At 48.1% G+C, this 15,703-nt stretch overlaps 1 protein-coding gene across 1 annotated transcript in view; it reads right to left on the bottom strand.

Moving 5' to 3' along the window:
* Positions 1–15,497, bottom strand: part of KAT2B (lysine acetyltransferase 2B) — a 103,623-nt gene extending 88,126 nt beyond the window's left edge. Inside the window, 2 exon segments of the mRNA XM_042957116.1 lie at positions 15,173–15,391; positions 15,393–15,497. Of these exon segments, the coding sequence (XP_042813050.1) occupies positions 15,173–15,391; positions 15,393–15,482 (309 nt within the window). The 5' untranslated portion in view covers positions 15,483–15,497.
* Between the last annotated feature and the right edge of the window lie 206 nt (positions 15,498–15,703).

Raw genomic sequence — 15,703 nt, 5'->3', positions numbered from 1 at the left:
TATCTCTGAAGACCTTAATGAAGAGTGCCATTTGGGTCTGGAAAGTCACAAGGACACAAAGCAAATACTGAAGAGTAGTCAAGGAGACACAAGGAGAATGGAAAATATGTCATGAGGAAGTGACCTAGGTATAAACACCCTAGTCAGACGCTCCGCTTCCAAGCTCTCAAGATTACTCCAACATCAACAGAAAACCTTCGTGACCTTGCCATCTGGAAGAAGTCCTACGCCTGGGCTGGAGCTCAGTCAGGAACTGCCTGCCCTCTTTATGCTAAATAATCAGGTGTGCCGGAATCAAAGGCTCACACCCTCAGGCATTATCTCAAAAGGTACTAAATGACTCCAGTGCTACCAAATTGCCCAGGGATGGGCCAGACTCTTCATCACATCTGAGGCATGTCTCCAGGACCAACCCAAACACACATCACCCATGCAAGGGCCTCAAGAGGTCCTGAATGACACCAAGGCCAAGAAACTGGTGCCCCAGAACCCTAAATCCCAAACAATCACTGGAACCTTTTTTTTTTTAATGTTTGTTTGTTTATTAAGAGAGAGAGAGTGTGTGTGTGTGTGTAAGCAGGAGAGGGGCAGAGGGGAGGTGGGGTGGGTCGGGAAGAATCCCAAGCAGGCTCCACGCTGTTGGTGCAGAACCAGACGTGGAACTTGATCTCACAACCATGAGATCATGACCCAAGCCATGATTAAGAGTCAGACACTGGGGCGCCTGGATGGCTCAGTCGGTTGGGGGGCCAACTTCGGCTCAGGTCATGATCTTATGGCTCGTGAGTTCGAGCCTCACGTCAGGCTCTGAGCTATCGGCCGATAGCTCAGAGCCTGGAGCCTGTTTAAGATTCTGTGTCTCCCTCTCTCTCTACCCTGCCCTGCTCGCACTCTGTTTCTCTGTCTCAAAGGCAAATAAACGTTAAAAAAAATTTTTTTTAAAAGTCAGACACTTAACCGACTGAGCCACCCAGGCACCTCTGAAACCTCTTTTAATATACACAGAACCAATCTCAGACTTTATTGGTGACCTTGCCAAAGCGACAATTCAGTCTTCCACACAGTGGAAAGACTTGTCAAACTGTTTGGCTGACACTGAGCAGGCCAGACAACCAGCTGACAGATAGAATTTGTCATTCTTCAGCCTGTTGTTCTGGCACCAAGTCAGCCGGGATGAGCAAAACCAACAGTGCCATACATAAACGCTGCTCCTTGGACAGCTCACGTTCTCATGGTATCCGTCGTTATCTGGGCCGATGACTCACACATCCACATAACCAGCCGAACCTGCAAAGCAGAACTTCCAGCCTGCATTCCCAACTGCCCACACCTGGCATCTCTGCCCGGTAAGCTTTACATTAGGCTTGCCCTCAACCCCAACACCCCTCTTCAACTAGCCTATTCCCTCCAGTGGCATTGCCTTTTCTTAGGACATCTGCATTCAGTGCCTTCACCCAAGGCTGTCTGATTCTTCTTTCCAAGTCTCTCCCAGATTTGCACCTTCTCCGTTCTCATGGGCAGGGCCCCGGGTCAAGGTTTTAATAGCCAGTTAGAAGGAATAGCTTTCTTCTCACTTTCAGTATATCCCCACTCCTCCTCCATCTAACAAGCACCGGACACATCAGCCTACTCTCAAATGCCATCTGGGGCGCCTGGGGGGCTCAGTCAGTTAAGCATCTGACTCTTGATTTTGGCTCAGGTCATGATCTCATGGTTCCTGAGATGGAGCCCTGAGTCGGGCTCTCTGCTGACGGTGCGAAGCCTGCCTGGGATTCTCTCTCACTCCCTCTCTCTCTACCCCTCCCCACTTGAGCATGTGTGTCTCTCTCTCAAAATAAACAAACTTAACAAAAATAAATAAATGAAATGCCATCTAATTGGGGCACCTGAGTAGTTCAGTCGGTTGAGTGTCCAGCACTTGATTTCGACTCAGGTCATGATCCCAGAATCGTGGGCTCCATGCTGAGTGTGTAGCCTGCTTAAGATTCTCTCTCCCTCTCCCTCTGCCCCTCCCCTGCTCATGATCTCTCAAAAGAACATAACATAACATAAAATGCCATCTAACAACATCGAGCACTTCTGCCTGATACTTTCCAAGGCAATTTTCGCCTACATCATCTTATTTTCCTCTCCCTATAACCCCACAGGACAAGTAATTCAATGCTTACAGAAGGGGTGTGGCTTGCCTGAGCTACCCCAGCTGGCAAAGGAGCAGGGAGCCAAAACCAAAACCTAGAGCTTTTCGCTGGCACTCTAAAATATCTCGGGTCTCCTCCTTCTTAAAGTGCAAAGACTTACTTTTATTTAATGAATTCAGTCCAAAATTTTCTACCTGAAACTCAAGACTTTCTATCAACTGATTTCTTCTTCGCCCAAAGAGAGGATCCTATTTCCCACTATTTCTGTGTACTTGTTTTTCCTTTTCCTCCAATTTGGCCGGCCTCTTTAAGATCAGTAGTTATTATTTAGCTCTGCTTTTAACTGTAACAGTAACTACCATTTTTTTGAGCAATTAGAATATTCCAGATACTAAAGCACACTGCTAAGTGGATTACCTCATTTTACTATCAAGACAACACTTGACTACTAAAAGACTCACCTGGCTAAACACATCCAGAAAAAGGACTCTTCTCCACTCCAAACCTGTGTCTCTCATAGTCTTGCCCAAGATGGTAAATGGAACTACCATCCTTTCCGTTGCTCAGGCTAAAAGCCTAGACATCAAGTTCATTTCTGTCTCCTCCTCACCACCATCCCCCAACAAATCAAGTCCCGCTGCCTCTGAGTTCATAGTATTGCCCAAAATGTCTACTCCTACCCCCTCCACTGCCATCCCCCATCATAAGCCACCATCCCACTTATACCTAACCCTGCAGCAACTTCAACTGGCCCTCTTTTCTTCCTCTTGCACACTTTATTTTTCCCAAAACAGCCCAAGGAGATGCTTTAAAATGAAAATCTTATCTGAATCCATCTGAAACAACCCATCAACAGGTAAATGAATAAACAAACTGGTTCATCCATACAGTCGAGTACCTCTCAGCAATAAAAAGAAATTAATCACTGATACATGCAACATAGATGAATCTCAAAAAAACTACACTGAAAGAAGAACAGGATGTACTGTGTGGCTTCATTTATATGAAATTCTGGAACATCAAAACTAATATATCATGATACAAAGTAGATCAGTGGTTGCTTTTGATAGCGAGGAATTTGAATGGCAAGGAGAAGGGAACTTCCTAGGGTGATTAAAATGTTCTGGGGGGCGCCTGGGTAGCTCAGGCGGTTGAGCATCCAACTTCGGCTCAGGTCATGATCTCACTGTTCATGAGTTTGAGCCCCGTGTCGGGCTCTGTGCTGACAGCTCAGAGCCTGGAGCCTGCTTCTGATTCTGTGTCTCCCCCTCTCTCTGCCCCTCCCTACTCATGCTCTGTCTCCCTCTGTCTCAAAAATAAATAAAAACATTAAAAAAAAACTAAAAAAAAATGTTCTGGGTCTTGATATGCATTTGTTGAAAGTATCAGAAATAGAAATGGGGAGCACCTGGGTGGCTCAGTCAGTTAAGCATCTGACTTGGGCTCAGGTCATGATCTCATGGTTCAGGAGTTCGAGTCCTTCCTCAGGTGAGCTGGAGCCCTGTTTCAGGTAAACATGCTTTTCTCCCTCTCTGCTCTCTCTCACCTGTGCTCTCTTGAAAGAAAAGAAAAGAAAGAAAAGAAAAGAAAAGAAAAGAAAGAAAAGAAAAGAAAAGAAAAGAAAAGAAAAAAGAAAAAAGAAAAAAGAAAAGAAGGAAGGAAGGAAGGAAGGAAGGAAGGAAGGAAGGAAGGAAGGAAGAGCAAGCGAGCTATATCATTTTTTTAAAAAAGAAGCGGAAATCAGATCATTTCACTGTGTGAAAATTATATGCACTTGGCCATCTGGCCCCATCTACTTCTCCCACTTCATCTCCTACACTTGCCCCTTGCTCCCCATCTACCCACAAGGGTCACCTGGCCACACTTGAGCATACCAAGCCATTTCTCCCCCCAGAGTCTGTGCACTCCCCACCTGGCATCCTCTACACACACACACACACACACACACACACACACACACACACACACACATACTGTCCCCACCCCAAGCTTCTTGTTATCATTCAGGCCCCAGACATTGTCCCATCCACTGAGAGACCTTTATGGGCACATGTCGGAAGGACTCCCCAGGCACTCTCATTTACTTCTCTGTTTTCATTCTCTGTGTGGCACTTATCACTTTCTGTTATTTTCTTGTTTACTGTCTGCTTCTGCTACCAGAAAGCAAGCTCTGCAAGAATAAAAACCCATCTGTCACTGTATCCCCAGCATCTAAATCAATGCCTGGCACACGATGTAACAGTTTGTTGAATGAATGGATAAAGTTGACAAAATCACACTCTCTATATTCAGCTATGCAATCTGAGGCTTGTAAAGGGTAAGTAATCTCCCCCTGCTCACACAGCGAGAAAGCAGCATTTCAGCATTCAAACCCAGGCAGTCTGCTGCCTAGGTGCATGTTCCAAACCACTCTGATGTCCTGCCCCCTTCACTTTTGCTTCTCTGCTGTTTTATATTGTTCACTCCACCTAGGCTGAGCCTCTTTCCTACACTTCCAGCTGCCCCCAGCTTATCATGGTTTTTCTCTGCACTGACTTCATGCTTGATTATTCACTTGAATTTTTCTTTCCCTCCATATCTGTCTCCCCAGCAAGATGCGAGGCTCCTTGTGGCTTTCACTTCCTTTGTCACTCACCGCCCACCAGGACAGAGCCTGGGCACAGGTACCTAACAATACTCATGGACGTGTCGCCCTGGAGGTGGGGTGAGTCAGGTAGTCCTATGGGTATGTGCAAATCCCGGGTTACATGACTCACTTTGCTATTTCAAAGTATGCTGACCTTGACTTCGTTGGCATTCTGCCATCCAGTTTCAACACCAGCTTGTTAGAGCTGATGCAAATTAGAGCTGCCACCATCAGTCACTATGATACTACTCAGGTCTCATCCCTGTACTTCTGGAATCTCCTGCATACCACAGAAGCCTCACAGAGGGCTGCACAGACCAAGAGCATGCAACGGATGGGGACTTTTTAGGAGGGCATAGAACTAATGGAAGGATCCTCGTATGTCCTGCCTGAGGTGACTGAAGGGGTTACTCAAAGCCTCCTCCTAAGGTTAGGTGATGTATCACTCCAAATGGATCATTAAAGATATTATTCACACTTGATGCACAATAAATGTATTCACCTCCTGATTTAAAAAGTAATAAACCCTGTGTCTGTGCTTCTGGTACAAACAGAAGAACAAATTAAAGAAAGCCGACTGTAGCCTTTAGTCTCAGTAGGCAGCAAAGCAACAAAAATATAAACAGTAGTTAGAACACATGCCTTTGGGGGTGCCTGGGTGGCTCAGTCAGTTAACCATCTAACATCGGTTCAGGTCACGATCTCACAGTTCCTGGGTTCAAGCCCCACGTGGGGCTCTGTGCTGAGCACTCGGAGCCTGGAGCCTGCTTTAGATTCTGTGTCTCCCTCTCTCTCTGCCTCTCTCCCCCACAAAAAATAAATAAACATTAAAAAAAAAAAAGAAAGAAAACATGCCTCTGTAGGTGATTTTTTTTTCGTTCACTAACACAGTATAGACTTTTAGAATATGTGGTAGGGCCTTTTTCTCACTTCATAGGTTTTAATTCGCTGGTCTCACGATACTCACAACACACTTTTGAGAGTTGACTTCTAACTTGCAGAAGAGGAGACGGTGGTCAAAGAAGTTCACATCATCCTCTCAGAAAAGGATTCACGGTGGGTGTGACTCTCCCTGCTCGTCTTACAGCAGAAGCCAGGCCATCTGACAAGTACTGCCTATGTCATCAGGTCTAACTGTAAGCTCACCAGGGACCACACTTAGCAACAGAGTCAGAAGATGCTGTTCCAGCCCCAGCCCGGCGACCACACAGCTTCGCGCGAGTTGCTAAACCTCTCTGAGCTTCAGCTGCCTTGTGTCTACACGCAATCTCCCCTCTTCCAGTCTCATGAAGCCTGTGAATATGAAATTCGCTGTGAACACGAAATTACCCATTCAGTTAACAAATATGTATTAAGCACCTACTATGTGCAAGGCATAGTCAGTGGAACTGGAATACAAAATGAACCAAAGTCCCTGCTTCATGGAACTTCTATTGTCACAAAGTAAACAGTATATATTTCCAAGTGTTGAAAAATGAGGAAAAGGAAAGCAAAACAGGTAACCTTACAGAGTGATGGGGTGCTGCTGTATTTGGCGGGGGGTGGGGGGTGGGGGTGGTCAGGAAGGCTTCTCTGAAAAGTTGGCATTTGAATAACAGACCAGAATGAGGTTTGACAACAAGCCACACCAATACCTGGAGAAGAAAAGTGTGCAATGCAAGGGGTATCAGCATGCATAACTAAATGCCAGAGATGAAAGCAATTCAATATTATAAAGATTCAATTCTATTTCAATTGTGATGAAAAGTGATGAATTGTCATAAGGAATTTAGATGGGAGCTACCTAAGCAGAAATCTAAAGCAGCCCATGGAAATAAATGTAGAATAAACAAACAGCATTAGTTATAACACCCCCATGTACATGTGCACACAAGTAAAAACGTAAAAAATTCTGTTGTGTTAAATACATCAATCACAGGGGCGCCTGGGTGGCTCAGTTGGTTGAGTGTCCGACTTCGGCTCAGCTCACGATCTCACAGTTGGTGAGTTCGAGCCCCACGTCGGGCTCTTGCTGACAGCTTAGGGCCTGGAGCCTGCTTTGGATTCTGTGTCTCCCTCTCTCTCTGGTCCTCCCCTGCTCACATTCTTTCTCTCAAAAATAAATAAAGATTAAAAAATAATTAAACACATCAATTACAGAAAACATTACTTTATAAGGGGATAGTCCATATGTTTCCATGAAATAATAAGCTTGCATATTTCATATGAGTTTTCAAGGATGAGTTGCTATGCCAAAACTGTGTGGGGCTACAGAGTAATCAGCGTTCCTCACTACACTCCTAGAGAGAAGGGGGCCTTTAGTGGTCTTAGCACACACTTCCCAGTATGAAGGAAAATGATCTCTTTCCTGCCTTTCCATCCCCTTGGCCAATAACACAACAGAGGTGTCAATGCCTACTGGAGCTTTATGTGCTGGGTTCTGGCCAGCCTTCTAGAAACCCTGCCACAGCTCCCACCATGGTTCTGCATGGCTTGCAGGATACAACGTAGAACTCTAGATATCTTTCAGAACCAAGGATGGGTGACAGCAAGACTTCCCATGGGTATTTACCAGTAAGGACTCACCACTACAGATTCCAGAGGAGAAGGAAGTATGCAGGCTGGCCGTTCCAGCAGCTGTGACATCACAGGCCCCCAGCATCCACCTCCCCAGCATTCTGTTCCTCCTTCATCCCAATGCTTATCTACAGCCCTCCTTGGTTTTTTTTGTTTGTTTATTTATTTTGAGAGAGAGAGAGAGTGCATGTGTGTGAGGATGGAGGAGGGGGCAAAGAAAGAGGAGAGGGAGAGAGGGAGAGAGGAAGAGAGGGAGAGAGGGAGAGAGGAAGAGAGGGAGAGAGGGAGAGAGGGAGAGAGGGAGAGAGGGAGAGAATCCCAAGGAGGCTCTGGCAGCCCAGTCAGTACGGAGCCTAACGCAGGGCTCGATCCCCCAAACCCTGAGATGGTGATCCAAGCTGAAATCAAGAGTCGAACGCTTAACTGACTGAGCCACCCAGGCGCCCTCCTCCTTGGTTACTTGTCCCCATTTCTGCCCTCATGCGTTCTTCCCTATATGCCAAGAACTTTCACATATGCTAAATTCTGGAATATCAAATTCCCATCTTTTGAAGATTTAATTACAATTCATTTTATGAAGTTGTCCACATCCAATGACTACCATCCTGAAAATGGCCGACAATTTTTAAACTTATTTTTAGGTTAAAAATATGTGTCTTGGGGCACCTGGGTGGCTCATTCAGTTAAGTATCCAACTCTTGATTTTGGCTCAGGTCATGATCTCGTGGTTCATGGGTTTGAGCCTCACATCAGGCTCTGCACTGATCGGGATTCTCCCTCTCTGCCTCTCCTCCTCTCTCTCTCTCAAAATAAATAAATAAACTTAAATAATAATAAATAAAAATGTCTTTACAAACTACTCCTATATGCAACAACATGGATACAGCTCCCAGACATCCTGTGAGTGACAAAAGCCAGATGCAAAAGAATTCATACCATGTGATTCCATTTATGTCAAGTTTAAGAAAAGCAAAAGTAATCTCTAGTAATAAAAGTCAGAATAAGGGTGAGCAGAGGTGGGGAGGAGGCACCAGGGGGCCCTCAGAAGTGCTGGCAATGCTCTCCAGCTTTATCTGGATGGCAGCTGCATGGCTGTGTGCCTACACACAAATTCATCAAGCTGTATGCTTATGATATGAGCACTTTACTGTCTGGATAATAAAAGTAAAAGGTAAAAAAATGACTTCCTTCTGAATTGTACTGAAACACCGCTGTGTGTGCAGTCTTCTGTAGAGCTATTTGGGGACGTCTAAATGTCCAGGACAGTTCGTTCCTTACCTCTCTGACACATCTGGAACCTTCTACAGCCTGAGTAGGTATCACTTTCATCTTCCTTCAACAAGGAATTGTAATGGGCCAGCACAGTGACCATTCTCCACTGTCAGCTTTAAAACAATCAAGGGCATGCATCGGTCTGCCCTAGGCCAGTAATAAAGAACACTTTATTTTGTTTGCTTTATGGCCTGCACGGTTTCAATGAACTAGAAAAGCCTTTGAACATACTCTCAATAGGAGTAACAATAAATGTCAAACGAGAGCAATCGAACGCCTAAAACGAAATCCTCTCTGTAAACCACTGAGATTCAGAACACCATCCCCTCCACCCCACAAGAAAGTCTGGAAAGAGGACGCAAAATCTCTTTTGCGCTGGCAAGAAAATCTACGTGGGCCGGCAAACGCCGCTGCTCCAAGAAGCTGCTTAACCTCTTTGGGTCTCAGCTCTCCGCGAGTAAAATGACCTTCCTTACCTTCCTCTTGCCCCAGGCAGAAGAATCAAATGACACGAGGCATAACACTTTGGCAAAACACTATCAACACAACTGCTGATACCAAGGGAAAGTTTCCAAAAGTAAAATAAAACAGACGTAGGCCGAACGCCTGTATCCCAAGAACTTTCACATACGCTAAAACTATGTCATCCTCACATCGATGGGTGCCACCTTGACTCCCGCTTCACCACTAGGGAAACTGAAACCCAAGACCCTGAAGTGGCTGCCCCATCGTGCCGGCACGGAGGGTGAGGGAAGAGCATTCTCCACGTTTCCTCCAGGCAGCGCGCAGAATAGGAAGCACGCCCACGACTCTGCCACAGGTGCCTTTGTGCTGGAATCAGATTAGCAGCAGGAAACCATTAAGAGTAAGACACCACTGACAACTGTTCCTAAATAACTACCTTCCTCTCGAGGAGAGACAAACCAACTAAATCAGAGGCCACCGAGCCTTGGAAATCCAAGTTTTATTGACACTGCACGGAGTATCCAGATCTTTCATCTGAGAAGCACATGTTCTGATTGTGCCGAGGGACCTCATGCGAAACCATGTGTTTCCACCTGGACGTTCCCCACGACGGGTTAGACCTGTGGATGTAGCTGATAGAAACAGAATTAAATCCCGCCTATGTGGCCAGGTTTAAATCTGCTCAGTAGTTTAAAAACAAACAAACAAAAAACAATACACCAGCACTGCATCACAAAATGCTATGTGTAAGCACATGCTTCCTGAAACAAAACGTTCTCTTTTGCCCTATAAACTACTTTCTCAGTTACATAAAACTGCAAATTGCAATCTGAAGGCTTTGCGGGCTTGAATTTCCATCTTCCCTGAAAGTTTATGAGGAAACAATTAAATTTGGTCATCTTTCTCTAGGGCTTTTTATATTGTGCCTGCCAATTGAAATATTTTTCCTATGTGCGCCTGGCTCCATGACACCGCCTCTTAGAGAAGTTACCACATGTGAAATAATCATGTGCTATAGATGTAGACGTTATAGCTACACCCTTCCATGTTTTCTGCTTTGCTACCATAATTCTACTTACCCGTTGAGTCTCCAAAAGGATATTTCTAATTTGGTTTCTGTTTACGAACTATGAATTAACACAAAATATCACCTTAAAAAGGTGCCCGGGGGGGAGAAACTTTTCAGGGAGATGGAAGACTTTTAACACTGAACTGTAGTGACGGGGGAAAAAGAAAATGAACTGTAGTGATGGATACACAACTATATAACTTTACCCCAAAGCATCTGACTGCACACTTACAGCCCGTGAGTTTTGTGATCTATAAATTATAGTTCAATAAAGCTGTTTAGAAATATGCCCCATGATTCGCAGAGTGAGGTTTTTCAGGTTTCAAGTGCTATTCAAATTAACCTTAAAAGCATTAATGTTTCCTAGGCTGCAAATGTATTTACAGTATTATGGGTCAATATAATTTTCCTTTAGAACAGAGTTCCTCAGCTTTGGCCCTGTCATTTGGGGCCCGATAATTGTTGTGCAGGTCTGTCCTGTGCGGAGTGAGATGCTCAGTAACATCTCTGGCCTCTACTTACTAGCTGCCAGGAGCACTTCCTCCCTCACAGTAACAATGACCAAAAATGTCTTCAGACACCGCCAAGTATCCCCTGGGGGGCAAAACAGCTCCTAGGTAAGGGCCGCTGCTCTAGATGTTGCAGCTGAAAAAGAAATTTGCTCTTTGGGGGAGCGACTGACAGATACAAAAGCGTTGGGGGCTCTCCCCAACTTTAGGGCTTGTTCTAGGGCCCCAAGCACCAGTTCCTGGCCAACGCAGGACAATTTTTCTCTGCCCCTGCCCTCTGCATATTCTACAAGCAGTGTTACTTTTAGATTACAAACCATTATTTTTTCAGTGAAGCCTAATTTTACAGCCCGTGTCACTCTCCAAGTATGGCAGTCAGCCCAGAAATCAAAGCAACCGGGTTCTCTATAAATGCTTTGTGGCCACCGGGGCCGACAGACAACGCGGCCATTCCCCTTAGCCAGCATTAATCCAACACTTTTAGGTTCTAGGAACTTTGGAAGTAATCAAGGCTCAGAGAAAAACCAAATGACTTATGGCCAGGATCACAAAGAGGCAGAGCTGAGACTGGAGATACCTCTAAGCCCCCCACGTTCTTTCCTGACGTCCACATTAACAGCGTATGCCCAATCTGAGCTGCAGGAGGGGCTTACCAGGGCCAGACACCCATCTGGATGCCTCAGACTTATTAGCCCACTTTAAATCCTCCCTGTTATGCAAAGAGGTGGTATTATTATTCCTACTTTACAGACAAGGAAGTGGAGGCTTGTCCAAGGTCACACAGCTGGATATCCTGAAATCTGAACTCCAATTAGTCTGAGCTCACAAGCACAGGCTCTTGGCCACTATACTGACTCCTCTCCTGAAAAAGTGCCCTATTTCATTAGGGAGAGTCAGTGGGATATTTTTTTCTTTCCTTTTTTTTTTTTTAAGTAGATAAATAATACTTAAATTCAAGGAGATTTAGATTTGGGCTACTCATACATTTACTTCACTTTACTTTATAACACTAAAAACCCAGTCCTGCGAACACCTGTGAGATACCTAGAAATGTCCTACGTGAAAGAATCCCCTCTACCCCACCGTCAAGAAGCAGTCAGGCTAAAATTTCACTACTTCCATCCGTAAGAACTAATCATTTCCTCTGTTTTCTCTTCTCTAATTCATTCATCCAGTCAGTAACCACATCAGTTAGAATCTATTCAGAGACAAACACGTATCAAATAATCACACAATTAAATATTGTGATAAAAGCACTAGGAAGGAAAGGTATGCACAAGGGGGTTCCAAACAATTTATAATGGGAAGGCTGGCCCAAGGGGGAGGGGGGGAGGTAAAAGAAATACAAGGAATGTGAGATCTGCAAGAAGAGTTGGGAATTAATTTGAAAGTGAAGCTTTCAGTACCAGTCAACAGTGTGTACAAAGGCCCCGGGGTAGAAGGAAACCACGGGTGCAAGGCCCCGAAAAGGAGCCAGACTTAGCAGCGGTCAGGTCGTGCTGGGCTTCGTGGACCCCAGCAAAGAGAAATTAAAGGTCCCAAGTAGTGATATCATGTGGTCAGATCTACATTTTTAATGATCACACTCCCGTGTCACACAGGAGCAAAGAGATTCTCTGAAGCAACCTTTGCCAGAACATAGTTCAAAGAACTCTACCCTGGATCCTGCAAAACAAGTTTGTTTGTTTCTTCTTTTTTCTTCTCTCCGGGGTGTGGCATACCACCAGGGCTGTGAACTAGCTCCCTCCTCCTTCTGTTTCGTTTGTGAAGTTTAAAGGCCAGATCTTTTATCAGGTCTGGGACCTGGTTTTCTTTTAACAGCCCCCAGTAAACTATTCATCCCTTTCCAGGTCCCTCCTCCTTCTCTCACCTCTCTACTCCCTCCAACTTGCCAAGAGGCCGTCAGTGACAAAAGGTAGAGGGGAATCCTTTTGGGGCTTTCTTATGTGAGGATAGAGACAAGCTGAGAAAGAACCACAGAACTGCTCTCTCACACTCCCCTCACATCCAACCAAGCACAGTTAAAAAAGAAAAAAAAAAAGGCAAATCTGAAAGACTGTTACTCCCCTGGTGAAGAGTCCTGGATTCCTGGGGCCACACACAATGCCCCCCAACCTGGTGGCCTCAGCCAATGCAGCGCCAGCTCCCGTTGGCCCAGCTCCAAGCTTTCACAAGTGCTTTCAGTTTCTCCTCTTCAAGAAGCTTCACATCACCCCACCCTGCACTGCCAAGAGTCCTTAGCACCCACTGACACTTCCTCCAGGAAGCCATTCCTACCCCACCCATGCCAGCCCATGAACTGCCCTCCTCTGAGTTCCAACAAAAAACTAAGAAAGCAATTTTTTTTACTTCGCTGTGAATGGTTCGCTGCACACCTCCCCCGGCCTCCAACATATGCATGCACGTGCATGTGCCCGTGCACACACACTCCCTCAGCAGCTCCAGAAGGACACATTCTGGGTACCACAGCCCCAGCATCGAGCACAAAGCCTGGCACCGAGCTGGGACCCCTCTAAGTATTTATCGAATGAATGAGCAAATAAAAATAGACACTTTCAGAGTCTCCCGGGAGCAGAAAAAAGAGGCCTTTAATGAGAAGCTTTCCCTTCCCCAAAGTTTGGTCGTGAATGAGAACATGAAACACTCAAATCACAAAGTTTAGAAAAGCTGCTACATCTCACTCTTCAGAAGTTTGAAAGGATCAAAAATATCAATGCAGGGCACATAACCTATGCTCATGGTTTGGGGACCAAAACTTCTGGGAAGTTTTCGGGCGTTAAGGCAAGAGCAGGCAGCAGGGAGAGAAGGGATTCATGAAGTGAACACGGTAAAACGCCGGGACAGAAACGCTGAACTGACACTTACTACGTGAACCCACACTGGCTGCAGAACCTCAAGTCCCAGGTAACTGACCTTGTTTTCGATTCCGGGCACAGATCTCGCTTCGTCTAATGCCCTTTGTAACCACCTCCTGGCCCTTCACCTTTCTTAGAAGCATACTCCCCTCTATCTTCTTTATAGTCCTTTCTAAATACCAACCATGTATTGACCTCAGAGGAAGACAGTTTGCCTTCTTGACTGAATCCAAAAGCGATTAATAATAAATCACCCAGGTCTGAATTGGGGCCTTGCTGTTTGGCGTGTGGCCACTGGACTAGCATCACATCATCTGAGAGTTTGTTAGAATCGCAGACATCTCCACCCCGATTCAGAATCAGCATTTTAACAGCTCCCCGGGTGATTCCTATGCACCTCAAAGTTTGAGAAGCACTAGGCTACATCCTACATTCACTCAACAAATACTTATTAAACAAATACAGGGTACACAGTAGGCATTCAACATATACATGAGGATGGGAACGGTGTGGGAAAAGGGGTAGGCAGAGACCTTCCACTGCAGTTGAGAAGCTCCAGTAAATACTAAAAACAGCATGGCTGTGGAGAGAGGTTCCAGCAGGATTAATAATCTTTACATCAAAATTCAGAAAGTGGCCCTTGCAGCTTGGCTGTGGGAATCTGGAATCTGGGAACTTGACCCTGTTTGCAGCAGGCGGGAGAGATACATGGGAGGTGTGAGTGTGTCTCTTCCCCGCCTCAGCCACAGGCCGCAGGAGCTGACAAGGCCAAGTCCCCGCCCCCCTCAGCTGTCACCCTGTCAAAACAAAGCCGCTGCTGACAGCGCAGGGCCAGCCTGCCCCGCGGCCTCGGGCAAGCCTCCCACCCCGGGAGCACGGCGCCCACATCTGGATCTGCAGCTAAGGGGCAATAGGGTGCCGAGAGCTGGGATGGAGAGGGGATGGCAAGAAAGGCGTGTCCTCAACCTGGGCAGTGGTGCCCGCTGCGCCGGGCTGTCACCTTGCCAAATCCTGTTTACACCTCGAGCAGCTGGGACAGCGTTTTAACGAAACAAGTAATAATACAATAATGACGGGGCTGTCACCGCGCGCAGCAGCGCCTCCGCCCTCAGCCTAGGATGTTGGGAGCTCCCGGACCCTCGCCTCGGGCTGTGCCCACGTCGCCATCCGGCGCGTTCCGCCCCTTCGATCTTCCAAAGCGCTGGAGTCCTGGAGCCTAATTCACTCTCACCCCTTCCACCCAGTTCCTCCCAACGGGGCACGGGGAGAAGACAGGAGAAGAGGGGGCTCTCAGACGCCCCCGGTAGATGTCTCCTCGGCCCTGGGGCGCCCGCCACTTAGTAAGCGCTGCTCCCCTCTCTGGAAGGTGCCTCAGGCGAGCTCCTACAGAGCAACAAAGCCCCAGGGCAGCCCAGGAGCGCCGACGCAGAGGCAACTCCTTCCAAGGGGGAAGAATGAAAGGCTCCGGGTCTCGGCGATCCCCTCCGTCCAACCCAACAGGACTCTCGTCCGAGAAGAAGCTAATTGGGCGCGGGCGACAGCAGCACTTCCGCGGTGCAGCGGCCCCAGGCGGGAGGCGGGAGACGGGGGCGGGAGGGGGAGGGGGAGGGGGCGAGGGTCCCGCGGGCTGGGCCCCGGCCCCCCCCCCCCCCTTCGGCGGCCCGGGAGCGGCGAGGGAGTACCTTGCAGGCGGAGTACACTCCGAGTTTCTCCAGTTTCTTGGCCCGCGGGGCCGAGCGCAGTTGCGCCTTCTTCACGGCGATACGGGCCGAGCCGCCGCCTCCCGGTCCTTCGGCCGTGCCCGCCGCCGCCACTGCCGTCGCCGGTCCGCAGGCGCCCGAGCCCCCGGCGGCGGCGGCGGCGGCGCACGGGGAGCCCTGCGGCGGCGCGGGCGGCGGCGCGCGGGGGCTGCGGGGGCAGCGCCCCGAGCCCGGCCCCTGCCCCGGCCCCTGCCCCGCCGCCGCCCGGCCCGGCCCCGCCAGCCTCGGACATGCCGCCCCGGAGCACGGCAGGAGGCGCCGAGTGTCAGGCGCCGCCGCCGCCGCCGCCGCCAGGGTCTCCCTCTCGGGCTCTGGTCGCCGGGAGAGCGAGACCCTCCCCCCACGCCCTCCCGCCCCCTCCGCCCACCCCCCTCCCCGCCCCCGCCCTCCCCCGCGCGCGCCGCTCGCCGGGCTCGCTCCGGCCGCGGCCCGCGCGCTGATGGTGGCGGCGGC

Source organism: Panthera tigris, chromosome C2, assembly GCF_018350195.1.
Source record: "Panthera tigris isolate Pti1 chromosome C2, P.tigris_Pti1_mat1.1, whole genome shotgun sequence".
In the NCBI taxonomy this organism is placed as follows: domain Eukaryota; kingdom Metazoa; phylum Chordata; class Mammalia; order Carnivora; family Felidae; genus Panthera; species Panthera tigris.
This window is presented reverse-complemented; position numbering and strand designations above follow the sequence as displayed.